General features: G+C 55.0%; 2 protein-coding genes across 7 annotated transcripts in view; both read left to right on the top strand.

Annotated features, from left to right (window-relative positions):
• The window catches only part of HHIPL1 (HHIP like 1), a 46,642-nt gene extending 31,696 nt beyond the window's left edge, over positions 1–14,946 (top strand). For all 6 annotated transcript variants that reach the window (XM_033109373.1, XM_033109372.1, XM_033109371.1 and 3 more), the window contains 7 exons: positions 622–765; positions 3,161–3,489; positions 3,956–4,082; positions 5,889–6,034; positions 8,819–8,900; positions 11,355–11,437; positions 13,326–14,946. In XM_033109373.1, the coding sequence (XP_032965264.1) occupies positions 622–765; positions 3,161–3,489; positions 3,956–4,082; positions 5,889–6,034; positions 8,819–8,900; positions 11,355–11,437; positions 13,326–13,861 (1,447 nt within the window). In that variant the 3' untranslated portion in view covers positions 13,862–14,946. The remainder of the gene's footprint in view (positions 1–621; positions 766–3,160; positions 3,490–3,955; positions 4,083–5,888; positions 6,035–8,818; positions 8,901–11,354; positions 11,438–13,325) is intronic.
• A 5,622-nt stretch (positions 14,947–20,568) lies between these two features.
• Positions 20,569–23,279, top strand: part of LOC117023672 (cholesterol 24-hydroxylase) — a 29,685-nt gene continuing 26,974 nt past the window's right edge. The window contains exon 1 of the mRNA XM_033108729.1: positions 20,569–20,827. Coding sequence (XP_032964620.1) covers positions 20,706–20,827 — 122 coding nt within the window. The 5' untranslated portion in view covers positions 20,569–20,705. The remainder of the gene's footprint in view (positions 20,828–23,279) is intronic.

The following is a 23,279-nucleotide window of genomic DNA, read 5'->3' as shown; positions in this document are numbered from 1 at the left end:
TGTTCCTGGAGGCAGAGCCAGAAGCCAGGGAAACGGGGCTCTTGCCTTCCACTCTCCATTGGCAAAGCCGAACCGGAAGCCAGCTGGCCGGCAGTAATGGAGGTTGCTGATGGGTGGATGTGGGTGTGGAGCCCATGCCACCAGCCCACCTCCTTCGAAGTTACAGTAGATAACAAATGAGGGAGTGTATAGAAAGTGCGCAGCTTACATGGCTGGTGTGTGGGTAGCTATGACGATGAAGAAACCAGCTGTGCCAGTGACTGGGTCAACAGTTTTGCATCATTATAGCAGGGCAGGTGCTAGCGGTGGGGAGTAGTAGAAAAAGCGCTAAACCAGAACTAGCAGACTTGAGTTCTAGTCCCGGCTCTGCTACCTATGGCTGTGACCTTGGGCAAGTTCCTCAACCCCACTGAGCCTCCAATTCCTTGTTAGCACATGGAGTAAATTATCCCTGCCGAGCCGAACAGATCTTTGTAAAAATCATTTGCTATAAATGATATGAAACATCTTTCCAACTGTGAAATGGCATCCAAGAGAGAGGAGGTTTTATTGCTGTGACTTTGTCTTGTGTTTTTGGCTGAGGTTATTTTTGGGGGTGGGGGTCGGCTTATCTTCTTTTAGGATAATCCTGGAGATCGAAGAACCAGCGTCGAACCACAACGGGGGGCAGCTCCTCTTTGGGGACGATGGGTACCTCTACATCTTTACCGGAGATGGCGGGATGGCTGGAGACCCCTTTGGAAAGTTTGGAAATGCCCAAAACAAGTATGTTGTGCTCCGGCTGGCTGGTGGGCTGGTTTATATACTCCTGGATTACACACTCTTCTGGAGGGTGTTACCTCCTAAGCCATGCAGTGGAGGGCAGCAGAAAGGGCCTTGGACCCCAGCTTGGCCTGCAGCTAGCCAGCTGGGGTCTCATCAGGTCACTGCCTCTTGTCAGCCAGAGGGGAATAATAATAATCTCCATGGGGAGGCTTGTCGTGAGGAATAAAGACAATCATGTTTGTGGAGGGCCAGGCATAGTGCCTACTTGTCACAGGTACCTGATAAGTGACATCAAAGAGCCTCTGGGAAGATAGGATTTTCTCTGAAGTCAGCCCAGCCCTGCTGGAACCAGAGAAAGGAAAGGGGTGCTTCTCAGACCAAATGGGGCATGTGAGCTGGTTGGAGCAGGGTCGTATGGTTAAGTGGGTGTTCTGTCCCAGGGGTCACCTACGATGGCCTAGAAATTGCTCTGTTACTCACTTCTTGGCTTGAGCAGATGGCCTGCCGTCATTCCACTCCTACACACACACACACACACACACACACACACACACACACACACAATTATGAGTCTTTGGAGTGTAGACAAGGCTATCTAGCAGTCTCAGGACAGCCTCCTCCATTCTCTTAGCCAAAAGGACAAAACCCTCCTCAGCCCAGAAAGTAAAAATAGCGAGTCAGATGCTGATTACAGTAATTAAAGTAGTCACAATTTGTGACTTGTGCTTTCATATGTGACAGTGTAAGAGTCAGTGCAGCTTTCTCGTGTTTGGGATGTGTTTCAAGATGAAGTTGAGAAAATAGAAATTAAGGATTTGTGGATAATTGGACAGAACTTAAAACATTATTTTGCTGCTATGACTTTTGCCCACTTACCTATGGAATCCTGGTGCCTGGTGTGGCTCTGGGCTGTAGTCTGCAGCTTGGTGCTGAGCAGGCTGGAGCACGCGACAGGAATCCATTGGGCAAAACCTAAACGTATGCAGTAGGGGATCAACTGGGGGAACTCTAGTGGGTGCGAGCGTTTTATCATCGTTACAGAGGACACTTGTAAGATGTCTTTAATGAGGGAAATGCCTGGGTGCTGAAGCTGTGTGCGAATGGTGGGCACACAGTTGCATCAAATGTGCAAACCACGCCAGTCCTGCCTTGTAAAGCAGCATTTGGGAGTCACCAAAATGCTGAGAGCAAGGGAAAACCCATGCATTAATTACGTAGGTGCGTCAACAATCACAGATAAAAGAGCGTTTCCCAATGTGCTTCCCATCTTCAAGCACAACGCAGATTTCCCCCATCATGTGTCACTTTTGTCATGTGATGAAGGAAACCCGCAAGCTACTCACCCCCAGGATCTCTGTGGAGGTTAGGGCTGCACGCCTGCTCTGTGTGGCTCTGGAGGGCACGTCCTGAGGTCTTCTCACTCCAGGGGTTGTAGAAGGTGATGTTGTGTGGTGCTGTGGAGTGGCCTGGCTTCCAGTCCAGAGCTGTCTGCAGGATCTGGGAAGTGGTCCCCCTCTCAGAATCTGGGTTGCCTGATCTTTGAGGTAGGGGCAGGGGTGTAGAATATGGGGTGAACTGAACCAGCACTGAGGCCTATGCGCTTTCTGGCATGCTGTGGTTCTGCCTACAATGGCCTAGGGGCGTGTGAGAGAGAAAGCAAGAAGTCATTCTCCCTTATGCGAAGATCTGCAGTGTTCTCTCTCCCACCTCCCGGCCCTGACCTGTGTTCTGTATGGTGCACTTGACTTTGATTGCATTCATTCATTCATTCACCCAGCAAACACATAGAACACCTACTATGTGCCAGACATTGTGTTAGGTGCTGGAAGTAAACTACACACGAGTCATTTTTCTAGGAGCATTAACTTTCACCCCATAGCATAACCCTGTGAACGAGCAGGAAAGAGAAGGACCAGCCTCATATTACAGTGCAGGACACAGCCTGGGAAGGTCAGACAGTGTTGTGGTAAAGAGCTTGGGTTTCTATGGCCAAGCTCCTTGGGCTGGACTCCAGCCCTACTATTTATTAGCCGTGTGGCAACAGGGCACTTCTGTGACCTTTCTGAGCTCAGCCGCACCATCTGTAAAATGGGGGTCGCAATAATACCCACCTACCTAAAAGGTTTGTTGTGAGGCCTAAACCGGTTGAGCATGGTATGCATGTTCAATGCCTGGGACAGGGCCTGGCACATAGTAAGGCTGAATGAATGAAGGAGGTTACCCAGCTGGCAAGGAGCTGAGGAAGACTGAATCCCCGGTCTCTGGCCCCACAGCCCAGGCGTGCCTTGCTTCTGGCTGGGCCGTGGGCCCCGGGCCCCTGTACCTGCCCCGCGGTGCCAGAGCCCTGGCGCAGGGCGACTCCGAGCAGGGCCGTCTCCCACCCACCCGCCCGCAGGTCGGCGCTGCTGGGCAAGGCCCTGCGCATCGACGTGGACGGCAACGAGCGCGGCCCGCTCTACCGGATCCCGCCCGACAACCCGTTCGTGGGCGACCCCGCCGCGCGACCCGAGGTCTACGCCCTGGGGGTGCGCAACATGTGGCGATGCTCGTTCGACCGCGGCGACCCGGCGTCGGGCGCCGGCCGCGGGCGTCTCTTCTGCGGCGACGTGGGCCAGAACAAGTTCGAGGAGGTGGACCTGGTGGAGCGCGGTCGCAACTATGGCTGGCGCGCGCGCGAGGGCTTCGAGTGCTACGACCGCAAGCTGTGCGCCAACACCTCCCTCGGTGACCGCCACCCCCACCCCTCTGCGCGCTCCCGGGACCCTGCTCCTCGGATGTGTCCCCACACCCCACCGCTGTGCGCCAGCGCCTCCTTCGGTGGCTACCCGAGGCTCAACGAGATGGCCCCTGGGGAGTCCCTGATCCCAGATCCATCCTTCACCCACGGGACATACGCCAATGCCTCCCTTCTGGACCCCCCAAACCCCTACCCTGGACCTCCTCTCGCCTCGTCCCCCCTCCCCAATTCTCCTGGGAGGCTCCTCCTTTTCTCCCCCGCAACCCATGCTGTGCTACCCACCTTATAAGCTGTAAGCGCCTCCCTCCCTGAGTGACTATCTGGAGCCCCATCTCGAACCTTCCTAGTGACCTCATATACCCTTGCCCAGCAAAACTCAGGACTACCCACGAAGTTTTGTTGTGGGGGAGGGGATTTCCCCAAGACTCACCCCACCTTCTCCCCACACTGCAGATGACGTGCTGCCGATATTTGCCTACCCGCACAAACTGGGCAAGTCAGTCACTGGGGGCTATGTGTACCGCGGCTGCGAGTACCCCAACCTGAATGGCCTCTATATTTTCGGAGATTTCATGAGCGGGTAGGTGGCCTGACAGCATTTCTAGAGGGCTGGGAGGGCAAAGGAGCAAAGTCTGGGGAACACAAACAACTTCCTAGACAGGCTTAGGGTCACCCCAGAGTAGGTAGGACCAGTCATTGTACCAGCGGGCTAGGGCCCCAGTGAGCATTGGTCCAGGAGAGAGAGATCCTGCTGGGGAGAGGGGAGCTGGGGCTCCAACCCAGGGCTGACCATGGGGGCCCCTGGAGGCTTGCTGCCCGATTCCCACACTCTATGGCAGTGCCACCTCTACCTACCGAGACCCTAGAAGGTGTGGGTGTGGGTGTCACACTCTACACAGGTTTTGGAGGGGAAAAGACCATACCCTGCAAACCTGCTGTGGGTCAGACTCCTTCCCCAGGGGCGCTTATGGGACCTCATGACCGCCTCATTCTCCCATTGTACAGGGGAGAAAACTGAGGACCAGAGAGGCACAAGGGAGATATACACCTGGCATGATGCTTAAAAGTGCAGCTGAGATCACTTGGGTCCCAATCCTGGCCCACTTATTAGCCATGTGATCTTGACCCAGTTACTTCACTTCTCTGTGCATTAGTTTGCTCATCTGCAAAATGGAGATGATAAGAGCATCTGTGTCCTAGGGCTGTCTGAGGACTGAGTCAGTTAATTCACACAGCACTTAGAATCTAGTATGCGGATGGTATCGCGTGGTTCTTGATTATTGTCACCCTAGACTCTCCACACGAGCACAGCTGTTCCTCAGGAGGGAAAATAAGGAATTAAGAGAGCTTGAGGCTGGCAGGGGCATTCTCACCTTTTGCAGGCTGTTGACCTGGGTGTGTGTGTGGCCAGGATATCTGCAGCTAGAGCAGAGAGAGAGCCCTGATCTGGGACTCTGGGTGCTGGATCTTTCTCCCAGCTCCACCCCTCCCTAGGACTCAGCTATGCCATCTGATAAATGGGTCTAGATGAAGCCTCTGTTTTTACCCTGATTCACTTATCCCCCTTCCTCCCTCCCCCAGGAGTGCCCAAGTCACCTGACTATAGAGATTCAATTAGTTTTGCCAACCTTTCCCAAGCTTGTCTGCTGGGTCAGGTGCCAGGGCCAGAGTTGAAGAATACCTCGTACCTGAGTCAGGGAGACAAATCTCAGTGCTTGCTAGTCCAACCCCAGAGAGCCTGTGCACAGGCTGGAGAAGCCCAACATGGGGGCAGTCAGGAGGGCTTCCCAGAGGAGGGGACAGACAGCCGAGCAGGAGCTAGAAGTATCAGTGGGTAACTGACAGGTAGAAAAGGGAGCAAGGGGCCAGATCTGCATATTCTGAAGATGCCCAGGTTCCATGTCGTGCTTAGAAGCTGAGGCAACCCCAAAGTGCGCGTATACTCCTGGGCACCAGCCTTGGAGGGTTCTGAAACCCAAGTTAGCTCCTGATTGCCGCCTGCTGGTCAGTAGGTGGGTCTGAGCTGAGAGGGCAGGAACCAAGCTGGTCTTTGGTCTTGTGTGCCCCGCCCCCAAGCTTCTTGGTACATAGTAGGTGCTCAGTAAAGACTGCGTGCAAGGCCAGCTTCACGGATGTGCGGCCTGTGCACTGGCACAGAGCCCCACGCTCAGAAGGGCCCACATTTGGCTTAATGCTCTGCCTTCAGTGTCCTGAACTGCTTAGTGTTCTTTGAACAAGGGGCTCTGCCTGCTCATTTTGCACTGGACCCTACAATTACATATGGTCCTCGTTGCCTGGATAACAGATGAGTGGATGGATGGATTGGAGGTGGGGTTCCCCTGGGCACCATGCCAGGCATGACCCCACAGCTCCTCTTCCTTTGCAGGCGTCTGATGTCCCTCAGAGAGAAACAGGGGACAGGCCAGTGGCGGTACAGTGAGATCTGCATGGGCCGTGGCCAGACCTGCGAGTTCCCGGGCCTCATCAACAACTACTATCCGCACATCATCTCCTTCGCAGAGGACGAGGCCGGTGAGCACTCCTGGGGTCTCTCCATCTGGGCGAGGCCCCCACCCCATGGGTCCTTCTGGCCTGGGATTTGAGGAATGGGGTCTCAGGCCTGAAATCAACTTCAGGCTGGAGAGTGATGTGTCCAGTGGGCTGAAGACCTTGCTGGGCATCTGTCCTCACCAGTCTGAGCTTCAGTTTCCTCATCTGGAAGCCCCACCCTGAGAGGCTTGCTGCGGATAGTGTGATCACCTGGGTAAGAGTCCAAGGCAGTTAGCAGACCAGGAAAGGCTCTGTAATGATGGCGAAGCAGCCAGTTAGGGGAAGAGCGCCTCCTGAGACTTCCACTGCCCTGGTTTCCTGATGGCAAATGTATTGGGGCCTATAAAATGAAGCTACATTGTCTTCAGAGTGTGGGTATACATGGCCTTCTTGCCTGTTCGTGGGTCCCCCATTCAAGCTTGCGTTTTCAATGCAAGGAACAGTGGGGGAAGGGAGAGGAAGAGGGGCCACTGGGGCTGGATGCTGCTCCAGCCTGTTGCCTTTGTCCTTGGCCCTGGATTGTCCTCAGACAAAAGCCTAGGGGTTCCCAAGGGGGCCTAGTGGATGCTTGGCCCAGTTGCCGGGCAACGCCCAGCCAGGGGCCTTTTGAGGCGTGTCCCCTGCAGGGCCTGGTGCCCAGGGCCCCCAGGCCTGAGTCTGGGAAACCTTTGTTGAACCAGTACCCATCAGAATCTAAATTTTCAAAAGGGCAGCCCCAGCCCCCACTGCCATCCCAAGCCTACTGGGCCCTGGGAAGTCCTTTCTTTTGGTCAATAGGGGGTTAACGTGTTTTGGAAGGAGGGGTGCTCTCTGTCCACCCTCCCCATCTGCACCCCCCCCACACACACATAGAGGCAGGACCTGGAAGGTGCATTTCCCAGGGGCCCTTCCTCAGCCCTCTGAGTGACACTGAGTGATGGTTCGCCAGGCGGAGGCCCCTCTGAGACAGACAGCTCAGGAACAGCCCGTTGGCAAGCTTGAGCGGGCGGCCCCTGGAAGGCACAGAGCTCTGGGGTCCAACGCAAACAAATCTCTCCCAGCGGCAGGCTCCAGCCTCCGCCTCTCTAGTTGTTCTTCTGATACTTGCAAATTGTAAAACAAGGACCTCTGCTGGCCGGCTGTCCTCCAGGGACGGTCCACATCGCAGAGACCAAGACGGCAGAGTGGGCTTGGCAGTGCCAATGGGGGCTCCCTGCCCAAGCATGGAAGAAGGGGCCTTGGAGTGTGCCCGGTCCAACCCTGTCATTTTACAAATGGGGAAACTGAGGTTGACTGTTCATGCCCAGACATGAGGAGGGGGGTTCTGAATCCAGAGCAGGGCTCTAAGCTTTGGCCAGCCAAAGGAAGATGATGGAGAAAGGCATTCCAGGCTGAAGGAGCTGAGTGTACAGGGAGCCCCGAGTTGCTCCAGGAGCTGGAGTGTAGGTGGGAGGGCTGCACAGCCAGGGGGGAGACAGGAAGTGGCCCAGAGAGGGAAGTGATGGCCCAAGGCTACACAGCAAATTCACGGCTGTGCCTTTGTACTCTCCAGCAGGAATCAGCTTGCCAGGGTACCCCACTCCCTCCCACAGGTTGTATAATCACCATGTGGGCCTATTACCTCCCCTACTTCCTGCTCCCCACCCCCCCAAACAGAGCTCTCACCTCGCTGTCTCCATCTCTCTTTGGGGAAACCACCCCCACCCCCAACCTTGGAAGAGCTCTCCACTGTCCCTTACAAGGACAGAAGGTATTCGCGTGACTGAACTATCACATTGAGTCACACGTGGCCTGTGTCTGGGCCTCCCACCAACCATGTATCCTGAATCGGTGTGGGCTTAGGGGCAAAGATGTTCCTGAATTCCAGGTCTGGCTTAACCACTCACCAGCTGTGTGACTTTGGATAAGTCACTTGACCTCTCTGAACCTCTGTTTTCTCATCTGTAAGATGGGAATAATGAAGCCTATTTCCTGGACATAGGCGCCTCCGGTAGCAAGAGTCAGGGGCAGAATAGGATGAGCAGAGAACAGACAACTCTTGTTCCCTGATAGCACTCATGGTGCCAGGTGTTTGTAACTCACTCATTGCATTTTCACTGCATCCTGAGAGGTGGGGAAACTGAGGCTTAGAGTGGGGCTGTCCCACAGCTGCTGGCACTCACTTGTTGGGGCTGAGTGCAGGGACTAGCATTCACATGAGAGACTCCCCGAGCTTGTATTCTGCCTACTGGTCAGTGGAGAGAGACTCTGGCCTCAAGGACTTGGAAGGACCCAGATCCTGGGTGACAGTGACAGGGACAGTTAGCAGTAATAGCTAACACTGACTGAGCACTCACTGTGTGCTCTCTTAATCCTAATAGCAGCCCTAGGAGGACTGCTTTTGGGATGAGGAAGCTGAGGCTCAGAGAGCCACATGTGCCTGTGCCACCCAGTAAGCAGTTGGTGGGGGAGCTGGGCTGAGGACCCTCCTTGTATCCAGAGGTGTGCTGGGCGTGAAACCCTGGCAGGGACCAGGGGTGGGGCTCGGGCACCAGGAAGGACGAGAGCAGAGGTTAGAGCCTGGATGGGTCCAGGCTCTGACAGAAGCCCCTGGGCATGTCTGGATGCCCTTCTCAGGTTCTGTTTCCAGTTCCGGGCACTGGAGAGCTACCCTGAGCTGGAACATGTTCCCTCATGGCTTGCCTTCTGAGGTTAGGGTCTGTCTCAGAGCCTGAGGTGGGGGGCATGGGGCTGGCTGGGACCGTATCCAGGCAGCATTCTCACTCCTTGCCCTGTTTCTTGTCTAAGGGGAGCTGTACTTCATGTCGACAGGCGTGCCGAGTGCCACAGCGGCCCGTGGGGTTGTCTACAAAATGATTGATCCCTCCAGGTGAGTCCCAGCCCACCGCATTGCCTGAGTTCCTACTGTCTGCCAGGAGCCCTCACCTCCATTGCCTCATTTCCCCTTTTTACTACTCCCTAAGGTGGGTATTATTCATATCCCCACTTTTCAGATGAGAAAACTGAGGCCCAGAATCGGGATGTGACTAGCCAAGTCCATACTGCTGGTGAGGGGCAGATCCAGGATTCAAAACTGGGTCTGCCAGCCTCAAAGTTCAGCTCTACTCATGATACGAGGGAGTCGAAGATACTGGTGGGGGCCAATAAGCGCAGACCCCATCATCACATTAAAAGAAAATTAATTCTTTTAAAAATTTTAGAGTAGTTTTAGGTTTCCAGAGAAGTCGCAAAGATAATATAGAGTTTCCCTTATTCCCCTCAGCCTGTGTCCTCTATTATTGAAGTCTTACCTTATCATGGTATCTTTGTCACTACTAATGAACAGTATTGGTACGTTACTGTTAATTAGACTCCACGCTTTTTTAAAACATGGAAATAACTGCACTTTTTGAAAAAGATTTCTCTAGCTTTTCCCCAGTGTTCTTTTTCTGTTCCAGGATCCCATCCAGAATCCCACATTGCATTTAGTCATCATGTCTCCTGAGCTTCCTCTGGTCTGTGACAGCTTCTCAGACATTCCTTGTTCACCACACTTTTTTTTTTTTTAAAGCACCAATCTATTAATTATTGACAGAACTATTTATCAAGAAAAACATAGGTCCTCTTTTCATGCCCCCTTTTCGTTTCCCTGAGGTCTCACCCATCTTTACCTGCATAGCCCAGGGTTTACGTCATCACGGTGGAGCACATGCAAACTGCATTTTTCTTCCTTCGTTTTTCCCTGCTTTGTATAAACATTTCCACGTTGCAACATCACCCTCAAAAGGATCGTTTTTAATGGCTGCGTACTTTTCTGTTGACTCACTGTGTCATAATTTTCTTAACCATTCCTCAGGCATTTAGGTTATTTACATTTTTTTTTTTTTTTAAAAAAAGAGTGCTTCTCTAAGGAAATGTCACATTTATGGAGCACCTACGTTGTGCCAGATGCTGCCTTTGACCTCGTCCTAGTTTGGGCAGCATGCTATTGACCCGTTACCATCCCCGTGCAACAGAGGGAAGTTTCTTTCTGCTCCAGGTTGTGGATGGGAGGAGCCAGGAAAAGGCTAGACTCCACCCTCTCTGATCCTTCTCCTCTCTTTTATTTTTCTCTTTTGGAATAAATGTGTTTCTTTGCCGCATGACATATTGCACAGAGGTCTCATGACAGGACAAACGGAGAAACCAGGAGTAGAGGGGGTGGGGTCATCCGTGACCACCCAAGTATAACTGCTGTGGCATTTTTTGATGTATCTGCTACCCTTTTGCATAATGAAGATTTTTTTAACATAATTTTCTTGAGGAGCAAAACTCTGCTGGGTCTGTGCGAAGCATGAGGATATTATCTGGAGTTCAGAGCAACCAGAAAACCCACCTTTCTATGGCTTTGAGAAGTGTGTTGCTTGGTTGCGTTTCTTCAGCTTCTGGGGGAAAAGCCCAAGTCCCTTCTGTCTGGAAGCCACCTCATGTCACACGCTTGCTTTACCCCTAGGGTTTCCCCCTTGTGCTGGTGGAACCTATTGAAGTCTTGCACCCACGTGGGTCAGCCCCGGAATAGGATCGGTCCCATTTAAAAGACTTACATATCGACAGCCAAAAACTAATTAAAATGGGATTCCATTCCTTACTGGTGCCCCTCAAGGATGTCGGAGGAGCCCAATTCATAGCCCTGGCAACCCTTTTCTGATTCTTTTCTCTCCCACTCTCCAAGGCCCCCAGATCCCTGGCTCTACTGCCAGCCCGGGGCGTGCGCTCTCTCTCTCTCTCTCTCTCTCTCTCTCTCTCTTTCCCTACCCCCCCACCTTTATTCTTTAAATGGACTTAATCTTTCCCTGATTCCTCCAGGCAGAGGGATCTCTGATTCTGCATCAGCAGAAATCAAGGAACGAGAGGGGCAGAGAGAGACCCTCCTCTAAGGCCGTGGGGGCTGGGGGCCAGGGCAGCATGCAGGAGTCGGGCTGCGGTTAGTTACGGGCTATGGGGGGAGGAGGACTGTGACATTTGATGATGTTCTGCAGACAGGTCATGCTCTGAATCGGAAGTGGCTCAGGTGAGCCACCGGCCCTCATGCAGAAGCTGAGCGGGCTCTTGGCAGGCCATTATAAGGGCTTCCTGCGCTAGGGTTGGGCTCTTATAGAGCCTTGGGCATGGAGCACGCAGGGATGCTGCCCGCCACATAGTAGGTGCTTCATAAATGGCCGCCGTTGTCACTGTGCACACCTTCCCAGGCCTGAAAGCACACTGCCCGTCCCTCCTGCCTGGCTACAGCGGGAATGTGATGTCAGAGGGACATGCTCAGGGCCGGCTCCCAGGGCGGGACTCATGACCTCCTGTGTGTTGGCAGACGGGCACCCCCCGGCAAGTGTCAGATCCAGCCTGCCCAGGTGAAGGTGAGGAGCCGCCTCATCCACTTTGTGCCCAAAGAAAGTAAGTGCCCACCAGCGACGACACAGTGTGGGGGGGGAGCTCCTGCCCCTCCATCAGATGTGGGTCCTCACGGCTGGACCTGGACGCCCTTCCTCGGCCCCTGTGCCCAACACCATGCAGAGCACACATTAGACGCTCAGTTAAAGCGGGTGGACCTCCTTAACCCCCCTCCACTGGTGTGGTGCATGCCAGCCCCAGGCCATGGGTGGGTGGCCCCAAGGGGATGCAGGTCTCAGAGGGGGACAAAGGGAGAAATAGCTGGTACCAGGGAAGGTACACTTGGAGTTCTTGAGAGGGACAGAAAAAGAGGGTGCATCTGTGTGTGAGCAAGGAACATTGGAAAGAGTTATTCTAGGTGCAAGGGCCTGTAGGGCAGGGGGCATTTGGGCGGGGCCTGCCATAAGATGTTCCCTTTGGACAAGGTTGGTGGGAAGGGGTGTGTGTGTGTGTGTGTGTGTGTGTGTGTGTGTGTGCCAATCCCCCTGGGATTGGGGACAACTGAAAAGGGTTTGGCCCAAGGAGCGGGGCTGTTCTACTGCGCCCAAGCTAGGTGGGGACAGAAACCCAGTGTTGTCAGACTTTCCAGTTCTTAAGAGAAGCAGGAAACCCATCCATTAATTACTTCATTAGTTCATTTAGCACATAATGTGCTTCTTTCTGGGGATATACTGCTGAGTGAGACGGATGTGGTCCTTGCCTTCTAGAGTTGTCACATACAAATCATCCCATTTGAAAATCTTGGCAACTAGCTCAAAATTTTAAAAACTGCCTTGTGGGCCAAAGGGAATACGTTAGTGGGCCAAGTGTGCTAACAGGTCACCAGATGGCGGACCACGTATAGGGATTGCAAAAAGAGGGGAGGCTGGGCACATGGGTGGGTGGGGGTGCCCGGCCTTGAGGAAGAGATGCCCTGGGAAGAGGAAAGTTGAGGGAAGAGATGAGCTCATTGTTTGGGGGAGCTTAATTCTAGCCTCAGTTGGCCTTAGGCCTCGGCCAGTTTTCCATTCACTCATTCGGCAGTTTCTGGTACTTTTGCTGGTGACCCGCTCAGGGCAGGGTGCTGGAGCCACAGAAGTCAGACAAAGCCGTATCCTGGCGGGACACACAGAAAAGTCATTTAGTGTCCCAGGCCCAGTGACAGAACCGTGTGCTGGGTGCCACGGGGACCCAGAGCAGTGCAGGATGGGGTGGGCAGTGGTGGTCCCAGAGCAGAGCTGAGGATTGGGCCTGGAAGGAAAAGGAAGGGTTCACCATGAGGTGGGGGGCGGGGGGCAGTCCAGGCACAGGGAGCAGCAAGAGGCGCAGTGGGAGAAGCAAGGCCACCTGGAGGCCTGGAGGGAAGGCTTCACTGTGGCCAGGCGGGCCCCGGCAGTCTGGTTCCCATTCTGTCCATTTGCCACGGCCCCTCTGCAGTTTTCCCCATCAGTGGGTCTCAGTTTGCCCACCCCTAAGCCAAAGATTAGAACCAGAAAGGGTCACTTGGCTCTGAGAAGCCCTTCCAGACACACCTTCCCTTCCACGGAGCTCCAGGATTTACAGCATGAGGGTCTGCTGGCCCTCCCCCTCCCCCACTCTCCCAAGACTGGGACTCCCAGGAGGGCAGGCTGAGGTGTGGGGTGACCCAGCAGCAGACCGCATAAAGCAGCTGCCAGTGAGTGTTTGCAGAATGCCTGAAGAAGCACCTTGCACCCAACTCCAGGTTCACATCCTGTGGGACCAGGGTGACCCGGGAAGCCACCATTGGTGCCCCAAGAGGCACACCATCCTCAGGATCTGAGCGAAGGGCAGAATGAGGACATCTTTCCCCAGGGTCTGCATTCTGGGGTGGTGAGCTGGGGTGGGTTAGGGTGGCCAAGGTCCCCTGATCGCAGGCTCTTCCTCTGTGCAGAGTTCATCCGGAGGGCCGAAAGCACCCCGCGGCCCACAGCGCGTGCTACCACCAAGGCGCCCCGACACAGCCGCCCCACGGCCGCACGGCCCGCGCCCACCCGGAAGCCGGCAAGGCCCACCCGGCGGCCTGGGGGCCGGAAGGGCAGTGGGCGGCGGAGGGGACGACCAGGCACTGCAGACCCCGCGCCCTCAAATGGCGCCGTACGCCTGGTGCGGCCTGCGGGCCTGAGTCCAGGCCGTGGGCGCGTGGAGGTGTTCGCAGGTGGACGCTGGGGCACTGTGTGTGACGACCGCTGGGACATCAAGGCCGCGGCCGTTGTGTGCCGCCAGCTGGGCTTTGCATACGCCGTGCGCGCCACTAGGCGCGCCGAGTTCGGTGAGGGCCGTGCACTGCCCATCTTGCTGGACGACGTGCGCTGCACAGGCAGTGAGAAAACCCTGCTGGAGTGCACACATGCCGGCCTGGGCACGCACAACTGCAGCCATCAGGAGGACGCGGGCGTCGTGTGCAGCCGCGAGGACCCCGATCTGTAGGCGAGTGTAGTCTGTCTGCCCTGGCTGTCCTCTGTTGGACCGGAGCCTGGAAGGGCCCTCTTCCCTGTGCATGCCTGGTGTGTGCACAGGAGTCTGAGGGTGGAGGTGGCCCATCTGTAATGCTGTCCTGTGGATGCGAGTGAGGTATGCACAGTGAATGGTGTTCTCTGTGTGTCCCTGCCCATGTGTCCTCGGCCTGGAAGCCCCAGTATGTGTTGGGGTCTGGGGGCCCTGTGAATGTGTGTTCCTGGCAGGAGGCATTCTTTTCTTACCTCTGAGCAGCAGCAGGAATACAGCCTGGCATGGAACCCTGAGCACTGAGGGCAGCCAGTCTTCAAGGACAGACATGGCCCCTGCCTGCATTAACAGAGGCATAGCTGGTAGACTGAGGGAGGGGAACCAGGCTTGCTCTGCTCACAAATGTAGTGGGAGGCCCTAGACCAGCTGAGAAATGTGTGACTTGAGGAATGTGGCCCAAAGAGCATGGACCGGTGGCCCAGCAGTCCGAGGTGCTGAAGAGAACAGAGAGACATCCAGTGGGACAAAGAGAAGCCATCAGACCGATGGGTCCAGGGTAATAATGGGCCATGTTTGTCCCAGCGAGTGCCCAGGTTGGGGGGCGCTGGCTGGAGGGCACTAGACGACCTCTGGGAGAAGCCTCCTGGTCATCTTGAACCTCTTCATCATGCTGAGCCCATGTGGGTGCTCTGGGGAGGGTGCGGGGCCACCCAACCCTAAGGGCTGACTTCCCCTTCTCCCCAGGAGAAAAGCCACCCAGCACTGACTGGGCAGAGCTTCCCAGTGGCCACTCCCAGCACCCCAGCTCCTGGTGAGTGGGGGGCTTAGGGCTTCTCCACTTTCAAGAAGGTGTCGGGGCCACTGGGCCCACCGGTGTCATCTCAAAACCCACGCCTGCTCATTGAAATCCCAGGGAACCCCTCCTTCCATTCCTCCAGCCCCACCCTGGGGCCAACCAGGCTGTGGTCCAGTGAGACTACTGATGCTCTGTCACCCAGGGCTGTGCCAACACCGTGACTGTTTACAGCCCCTTCCCTTCTTGTCTCTTCTCTCTGACCCATGGCTGCCTGGGAGCTGGGGAGGTGGGCAGGGTGGGGGATGGGCCTGCAGCCCCCGGCCTGCTCACTGTTCCTTTGCCCACTGAGGGCCTTGGCCCTGGCTTGGGCCAGGCCTGTGCAGGGGCGTCAAGTACAGCTGGGCTCAGCTTCTGATGGGGGGGCGGGGGGGACACGGGCATTAAGCAGATGGTCACTGGGCAGAGAGGAGGGGATATGGCCCGTGTTGAGGGCGAAGCGTTCCGGGTGGGGCAGCCCAGCCCAGCCCAGCCTGCGTGTTGTTGAGAGTGGAGCTGGCACATGGGGCCGTGTGGTAGAGGAGGAAATGGCTCTGTGAAGCTCTGCTCACTGAAGCTGGGTGTGGAGTCGGGCTGCAGGCAGTCGCTAGAGGGTCACTCTCTCGGACTCCTCCTACTTCTGCCCTGAGCAGGCTGTCAAGGGCCCTGGGCCTTGTGGCCTACCTGGCACTGTTGTGCCCATCGTGGAAAACACAATTAGCACTGCCATGGATGTGACCTGTCCTGGGCCCTGTTGTAAGACCGGTCAGCATGTGTGAACTCATTCCTCAGAACAGCCCTTGTCTGCCTTTTTACAGATGGGGATACCAAGGTGCATAGAGGTTAAACACCTTAGTTGAGGGCACCCAGTCAGGGAGGGGAGAAACCCAATTTGAACATGAGCAGCCTAGCCTGAGCGCCTGCTGGCACCCTAACCACTGCCCTCCCTAGCTCGGGGTGCAGCTTGGCCCAGCGGGTTGCCCACTGTGTGCTGCCAGCCTGGCTGGGGAGCAGCTGATGGAGACGAGACCCCTGTGAGCCCCTTCTGTCCAGTGTGTGGCTGTGCGGCCTCTCACTGCCCAGGGGTTGACTGGGCACCTTCCCAGGAAAGAGGAAAATTCTGAGAATGTTAGGAAGCTGGGATGGCCCTCAGTGACCGTCCAGGCCAAATTCTGCACTGTGCAGATGGGGACATGGGCCTGGGAGGCTTTGGCCCAGGCCTGTGGCCACCTAAGCTGAGACTAGAGCCCAGGGAAGGTGGGGTGGCCCTGAAGGCCCTCAGAGCAGGGCAGCACCATGGCCCGACCCAGTGTGGGGACCAGAGCTGTCAGTCCCTCTGGCCCAGAGTCGGGGGATGGGTTACACAGCAGGCTCTGCCTCCTCTTCCTGGGCTTCTCCATGCCCTTCCCCAGGTGTCTGAGCTCCCCTCCCCATTTCAAGGCCTGGAGGCCATGACGAACGACATAAGGTAGGGCCTGGCAGGCGGGGCAGAAGTGTTGGGTTGCATCTCAGCACCAGTAGCATGGGGCTGCCCTCTGGGGCCCTCAGCACCTTTCCCCGAGTGGTGGAGTGGAGTGGCCCAGCCCTCAGCGGGGGCCTTGAGCTGTTTGTTGAGGCAACTGGGGAAGTTCACAAGCTTCACCACTCCTCTGGACAGTGCTGTCCTCAGCCCACCAGTCCCCCAACTCATCATCCGTCAGGCTCCAAGCAAGGCTCGGGCTGTGGCCTGACTCCTGAGAAGGAAGCTGGCAAGACTCACAGCTCCTAGTGATAACAAGGGTAGATCGCTGACATTTGCTGAGCGTGTATACATGCCAGGTACAGTTCAGTTTTACCTGTTATTCACTCATTAAATCCTCATAGTAACTCTATGAGGCAGATGTGACAGTCTCCCGCATTCTACAGATGTGGAAGCTGAGGCCCAGGGAGGCTTAGTTACTTGCTAAACGTCACACAGCCAATATTTGAAACCAGGTGGCTGGGCTCTGGAGCCCCAGCTGTGGGCTATCACACGGTGCTACCTCCAGACCATTGAATTTAGTGATCTCCATCATCAGGCCCTGTCACTGTGCAGATGGGGACACAAATCCAGGGAGGGGCAGAGCTGGGTGCAGACTCCCTGTCCAGTGCTCCTTTCACTCCATCGCCTATGGCCAGCCACCAAAGCAGCATTCACAAGTGACTCTGTCCTTGGGGACTTTGATCCTGCCTGAGAGTCCTTCAGCATCCCTGAGGGTGGGCGATGGTCTGGGCCAAGTCTCCCCCTGCTCCTTCCAGACCTCTGCCCTCACTCCCTCTAATCCAGCCTCCATACAGCAGCTAGAGTGACCTCTGAGAACCTGACCCAGAGAGGGGCTGCCTCTGCCCAGCGTCACACAGCTTCGTTCTGGAGCCCTCGCAGCCCAGAGCTGCAGGAATATCCCGGGTGTGGTTCAGTGCCCAGGACTGCATCTATGGCATCAGCCTCAGGGCTGACAACACCCTAGATCCCTGACTGGCCCTCACTTGTTCCTTGTTCACCTGCACCCCTCTGGCAAGCCCCAGCTGGACCAGGGCCCTGGGTCGCCACCTTTCTCCTCTGACGATAGGAGAGGCCCCCTGTCCTTGGCAGCCCTGACAGCTGTGTCAGTGACTGAAGGCGAGCAAGCTAGTTGGCAACCTCCAGTTCACTAAGACATCCCTGTATTTATACCTTGCAAATATTTGACTTTGAGGCTAGACCAGGGTTCCAGCCTTGGCTGTGTGACCTTGGGGAGGTCACTTAACCCCTCTGAGCCTCACTGGAAAACAGAGGTAATCAGCAGGACTATTGGAAGAAAACTGAGGTAACATTTGCAAACATGTCCAGCCCATTCCAGCCCATTGTTTCCTAGAAAGAATGCTCAATGCCAGGCTGGTGGTGTCCACACTGGCAGCTGCCAACTGCACAAGACAGGGTGGGGAGGGGTACGCCATGTGGAGGGACCAGATGAGAATGACCTGGGACAAATCCTCAAAATGGGAGGAAGATGAGCCTCTTCACTACCACGTAGAGGACGTCTTCTTCTGTTCTCTCACTCCTTCTAAGACTAGCATTTATCGAGCACTTACTATGTGCCAGGTGTCTCAGGTGTGCTGGCTCATTTAGTCCTCACAGTGATTCCATAAGGCACCCTTGACATCACCATCCCTCTTTTCCAGATGAAGGGGCAGATCCCCAAGGTGACAATGTAACTAGTCTTGGGTTCCATGTTCAGAGGGTGAGGCAGCTTTGAACCAAAGTCCCCTCCACAGAGCCTTATCTTTCTCCTTCCCTAGGCTACTGTATCTGTCCCCTGACGGGACATTCAAATGAGGGCAGCCACTTCAGAGCCATCTCTTCTGCCTGTGTCTCCCTCCATGATTCCCTCCGGGAAACCACTTCCTGTATGGAGCCATCTTTACCGGTGGTTCTCAAACTTGAGCAGAATCACCTCAGAGCTGATTAAAACACAAGTTGCCAGATCCTATCAGAGTTTTTTTTACTCAGTTTTGGTGGGGCCGAGAATTTGCATCGTGACATCAGGTGATGCTGATGGCCTAGGGGCCACGCTTGGAGAACCATTGTCTATACACTAGTGCTGTCTAACAGAAATGTAAATGAGCCACTTAGGTAATTTCAAATTTCCTCGTAGCCCTGTTAAAGCAGTGAAAAGAAACAGGTGAGATTCATTTTACTTAACATATTAAAAAATTATCACTTTAACTGGTAACCAATATAAAAATATCAATGAGATTTTTTTCTTTTTACTTTCTTTTTGTATTAAGTCGATATGGTCTGTTGTGTATTTTGCACACACAGCACATCTCAATTTGGACTAGTCATGCTACAAGCACTTGATAGCCACATGTGGCCAGTGGCTACCCCGTTGGTTTGTCTAGAGTCTAGACCTTCCAAAGGAAGAGCCAGGTGGCTGGCCAGGTGCTTCCCAGTGGCGCCGTCTGCTGGAAGCTCGCAGTGCTGCGCGCCCTGGTCAAAAGGCCTCGGACATAGCCTTATGGTGCTCCGGTCTCATTATTTATTCACTACTTAATCACAGGAGAGCTGGCAGAATCAGATGAGGTCGCCATGTGGAGGGGACACAGCTGACTTGCGCATCAGGGACAGGGGTCCTCTGTTGACAGAAATGCCAGGTTGAGCCACGGTCACATTGAGCCAGAGATCACTGGTGTTGACCCGTGCACCAGAGAGTATTATCCAACGCCCACTCGTTTCATTAGCTCTGCTTGGACAGGCTCAGGTTCACAATTATACCACGAGGCTGCTCCATGCCCTCCTCCTGTGGGGCACAGACTGTGGCCAGAGCAGTTCAGGACCTTGCCCTGCCCTCCTTGCCCTCAAAGAACAATTGTTCGCGGTCCTCTCTTCAAATTGCCTCCAACCCCTGGAGCTTTCACAGCCCAGGAGGAGCTGTCTGACCTCCCCACCTCCCTCTCCCCGCAGCAGGGCCAACCAAAGGTCTCCGATGCGCGTCTGCGGCTGCTTCTCGCCGCCACACGGGGGCGCGATCGCAAGCCACTGTCTCACAGCCCTACTGGGGGCGTGTCCAGGTCCCCACGCCGGGAAGGACGCCTAGGCTGCGGTGGCCTCGGTGCAGAAATCCTGTCTCTTCGGTACTGGACCCAGCTCTTAAAGCTTGGCCTTCTCCGTCACGCCGCAGCTCGCATACCCCTGACAGTCCTGTTCCTGATGGGGACTGTCCCTGGCTGTACCTGGGAAAGCGGGCACATAGGCCTTCTCAGTTTTCCAGTCGCACAACCACTCCTGGACTGGTCCATGAGTGAGGCAGGGACAATGTTCTCTTCTCAGAAACCCAGCGGCATCTATCTTTGGGTGCCTTCTCCCCAGCCCAGAGAATCTTTATCTGGACTAGGAGTGGGCACATTTGGCCCATTCCACCCACTGCTTTCACTCCGGGGGACACCTGAGTGTAGAACTGGGAACTAAAAAGCCCAGAGCTGACCCCTTCTGTCATACTAGAACGGGTGATGAGAAGCAGGTTACAGAAGGGAAGGCAGTCTTAGTTATTAGTTCAAGCAGACCCTTCAGGCACGCGGCTCACATTTCTCCTTTTCTCTTGAGGGTGACCTTGCGTGCCAAGATTTTCACCCACTCCAGCAACTTTGGAGCCGGGTCGACACCTCCGATGAGGCTTCCCTGAATGTGGGAGATTCTAGAAGTGCTTGAAACTCCGGGAGAGCAGCCTCGGGCTCAGAGATGCGCTCTTCATTCTCAGACTCAGGCCTCCCTGTGTCCCCAGGGTGCTGGTCACTTGCCCCAAGCTGGGAGACCGAGGGCACTCAGCGTAGACAGGCCAGACAGAGAAACCAACTTTGGGGGTTCCAGGAAGAGGTTTGGGAACAGTCGGTGTAATACAGAAATTTGGAGACTAGGATGGGGTTTCCAGGAAGGTTTTAGGGAGAAAGGAAGGGGCCTAGGACCGCGCGCGGAGAAACGCCATTATTTGAAGGCGCCGAAGAGGGCGGAACCAGCCCGCCGAAGTTAGCGCCGCCGCCAGGTTAGCAAGCGCCGAGAAATTAGGGTTGCTAGGGACAACGCGTTCTGGGCGGAGCTTCTGTTGGGGTGGAGCTTGAGGGCGGAGCCTGGGGAGGCGGGGAGAGGGCGGGGCCTAGGGGGTCTGAGCCAGAAGCGGAGTTGTGATTGGCGGAGACCACATGATCTGGGAGGGGTCTAGGCTAGGGCATAATTAATATTGGGGCGGAGTTTCAGGAGGAGCAGAGCAGAGCGGGGGCAGGCCCGGAGAGCTGGAGCCGGAGGCGGAGACGTGGTTGGCGGGGACGGAGCGCTCTGGGAGGGGTCGGAGCTGGCGGGGGCGGAGCCGAGCGGCGGGGGCGGTGCTGGGTCGCGCCGGGCCTGGGGCCGAGGCGGCGCGCGGCGCTGACAGCTGAGTCGGCTAGCGGCCTCCCGCCCCCTTGGTGCCCGGCCCTGACCCCGGCCTGGCCTGTCTCGGAGCCATGAGCCCCGGGCTGCTGCTGCTGCTCGGCAGCGCCGTCCTGGTCGCCTTCGGTCTCTGCTGCACCTTCGTGCACCGCGCTCGCAGCCGCTACGAGCACATCCCCGGGCCTCCGCGGCCCAGGTGAGCGGGAGGTGGGGGCGGGGGCCTGGATGGGGCGCTCGAATGGGGGGTCGGGGGACCGCGTCCAAACCAGAATCGGGGCCGGGGGTCCAGCCTCGCCTTTGCGCGCGGCCGCTTGGAGACCGCGGCCGGGAGAGGGGCGCTAACTATTCTTAGTAACAAATTACTCACAGCGACCACAGCTGCTCGGCGCCCACCGCGCTCTGCTGGGCCCCACAAACGTGATGGCAGCGACAACCCTGTTAGGTAGGCGCTATTGTTACCACATCGTTCAGACGAGGAGACTGAGGCTCGCAGAGGCAAAGTCACCTGCCCAAGGTCACACCGTCGGTAAGCCTAGATTTAAACCCAGGTCAGCATGGCTCTAAAGTGGGTGCTCTTAACTTTGGGGACGTGGACGGGGTTACTCAACCTGGATTGGAACACTGTACTTTGGTCACATTCTCTTTTGTATCTCTGTCCTGGCATATCCTTTTTGTTTTCTCGGTAGTTCCATTCCATCCTTGGCCCCCATCCCCCACAACCTACCTCACCCCACCTGAAGCTTACCTTTTTGAAGCTTAAATCAACTGTGTCATTTCTCTGCTCCAAAGACTTCCCATCACCTTAATACTAAATCTAATTCCAAATTAAGTCCACTCCCACGGCCAGCAAGGCCCCTGCTGAGCTGTCAGAACATGCCTCTCCCCCCTTGCTTACTCACTGCTGCCCCCAGTCGGTCTGCACCTTCCTCCCCCAGCTGATTCCCTCCTCTGGGGTCTTGCTGTTCCCCCTCCACCCTGTGTAAAGCCCACCTAGCCCCAAACTCCTTATAGGGCCATCCCCCCTGAAGTTACCTTCTGTTCACCTGTTGACTGTCTGTTCACCTGTTGACTGTCTTCCCCTTTAGAATGTGAGCCCTGGGAGGGCAGGGATGTTGTGTTGCTTGTGTATTCCCCGCGCCTGGCACATTGCAGAAGCTCAATAAATATTTGTTGAATGAATGAATAAACAATGGTATTAGACACACTTTTTAAAGCCTCAGGACCTGAACATCGGGAAGGTACCCACCTCCAGCACAAGCCAGGTGCCCTGGTATTAGATGCCTGAATTCCTGTTTGGTGGGTCCGGGAAAGATCTCTGTGGCTGGTGACACAGGGAGGCAGCTGTTTCTCCCTACCGGCTCTCTGTCCTCCCAGGTGCCCTCTCCCATTCTGAGGTCTTCCCGACCCCTTTTCCCTTGCTTAGCAGCTCTGTCTTTCTCTCCACCTAGATGGTTCTTCCCCCAGCCTTGCAGCCTTGGCTTTAATGCTAACTCCTCAGGGAGGTCCCACCTGCTCCCACGCCCAAATATATTATGTTCGTTCATTTTATGAACTCTAAGTGACCCTAACGGCAATTGAGTAATTTATTTGTGCAACCTCTTGTTAAATGTCTGTCTCCCTCATAGGCCTGTGTCTGTCTGTTCTCTGCCATGTCCCCAACATCTAGCATAGCAATGCCTGGTCCGTGCAGAGTAGACAATCAATAGACGGTGATTCAAGGTGGCTGGTGGAAATCTGCACGTTGTTAGGTACACTGTCACCCTTTCAAGTTTTCAAGTCAGCCATCAACCGCTTGGAACTGAATGACTTTTGGGCTTGTTCTGATAGGTCTCATCATGATTTGGCCTTCTCGTAAACACAAGTGCTTCAAGCACTACAGACCCGGTGCAGTCTCTGTGTCTTGAGAAGGAAACACTTAAGGCAAGCCCCTCTCTGCCCCTCCCCACATTTTTTTTTAAACTTACATTTAAAAAATAAAATTTGTGTGCCCTTTGGAAGGGCAATAAATCAACTTTACCCTTTTGAAGTATACAACTCAGTGCTTTTTAATGTAGTGACGGAGTTGTACAACCATCACCTCTAGTTCCAGAACATTTTCATCACCCACAAAGGAAACCTCATACCTATTGGTGGTCACTCCTCATCTCTCCTCAATCCCCAGCCATAAGCAACCACTAATTTACTTTCTGTCTCTATGGATTTGCCTGTTCTAGATATTTCATAGAAATGGAACCATACATGTGGCCTTTTGTGTCTGGCTTCTTAGCATTATGTTTTCAAGGGTCATCCATGGAGTAGCATGTGTCCTCATTTCTTCCCTTTTTTAGGCCTGAATTCCCTCCCAAATCTTACACCACAGAATCTACATGTGACCTATAGGTGTATGTGGGTGGTCAGAGGAGTGGAAGGAGGCAGAATATAATTATGGTGGGGCTCTTAGTTCTAAGGAAGTAAACTGAAAGGTCCACAGGCAGATTTTGGATTAAAAATTGGTTGGTGGTCAAATATAAAACTGCACTAAGTGAAAGTTCTGGAACTTCTTCTAGCACAAATCAGATGCTTTGGCATTCAAAGCCTGGATTCCCAGACCATGATTGGCAATACCATGGTGGACAAGAAATCAGTGTATTGAGTTTCCAGGAGTGCCA

The sequence above is a fragment of the Rhinolophus ferrumequinum genome, chromosome 6 (genome assembly GCF_004115265.2).
Source record: "Rhinolophus ferrumequinum isolate MPI-CBG mRhiFer1 chromosome 6, mRhiFer1_v1.p, whole genome shotgun sequence".
Lineage (NCBI taxonomy): Eukaryota > Metazoa > Chordata > Mammalia > Chiroptera > Rhinolophidae > Rhinolophus > Rhinolophus ferrumequinum.
Note: the sequence above shows the minus strand (reverse complement) of the source record. Positions and strands in the feature narration are given on the sequence as shown.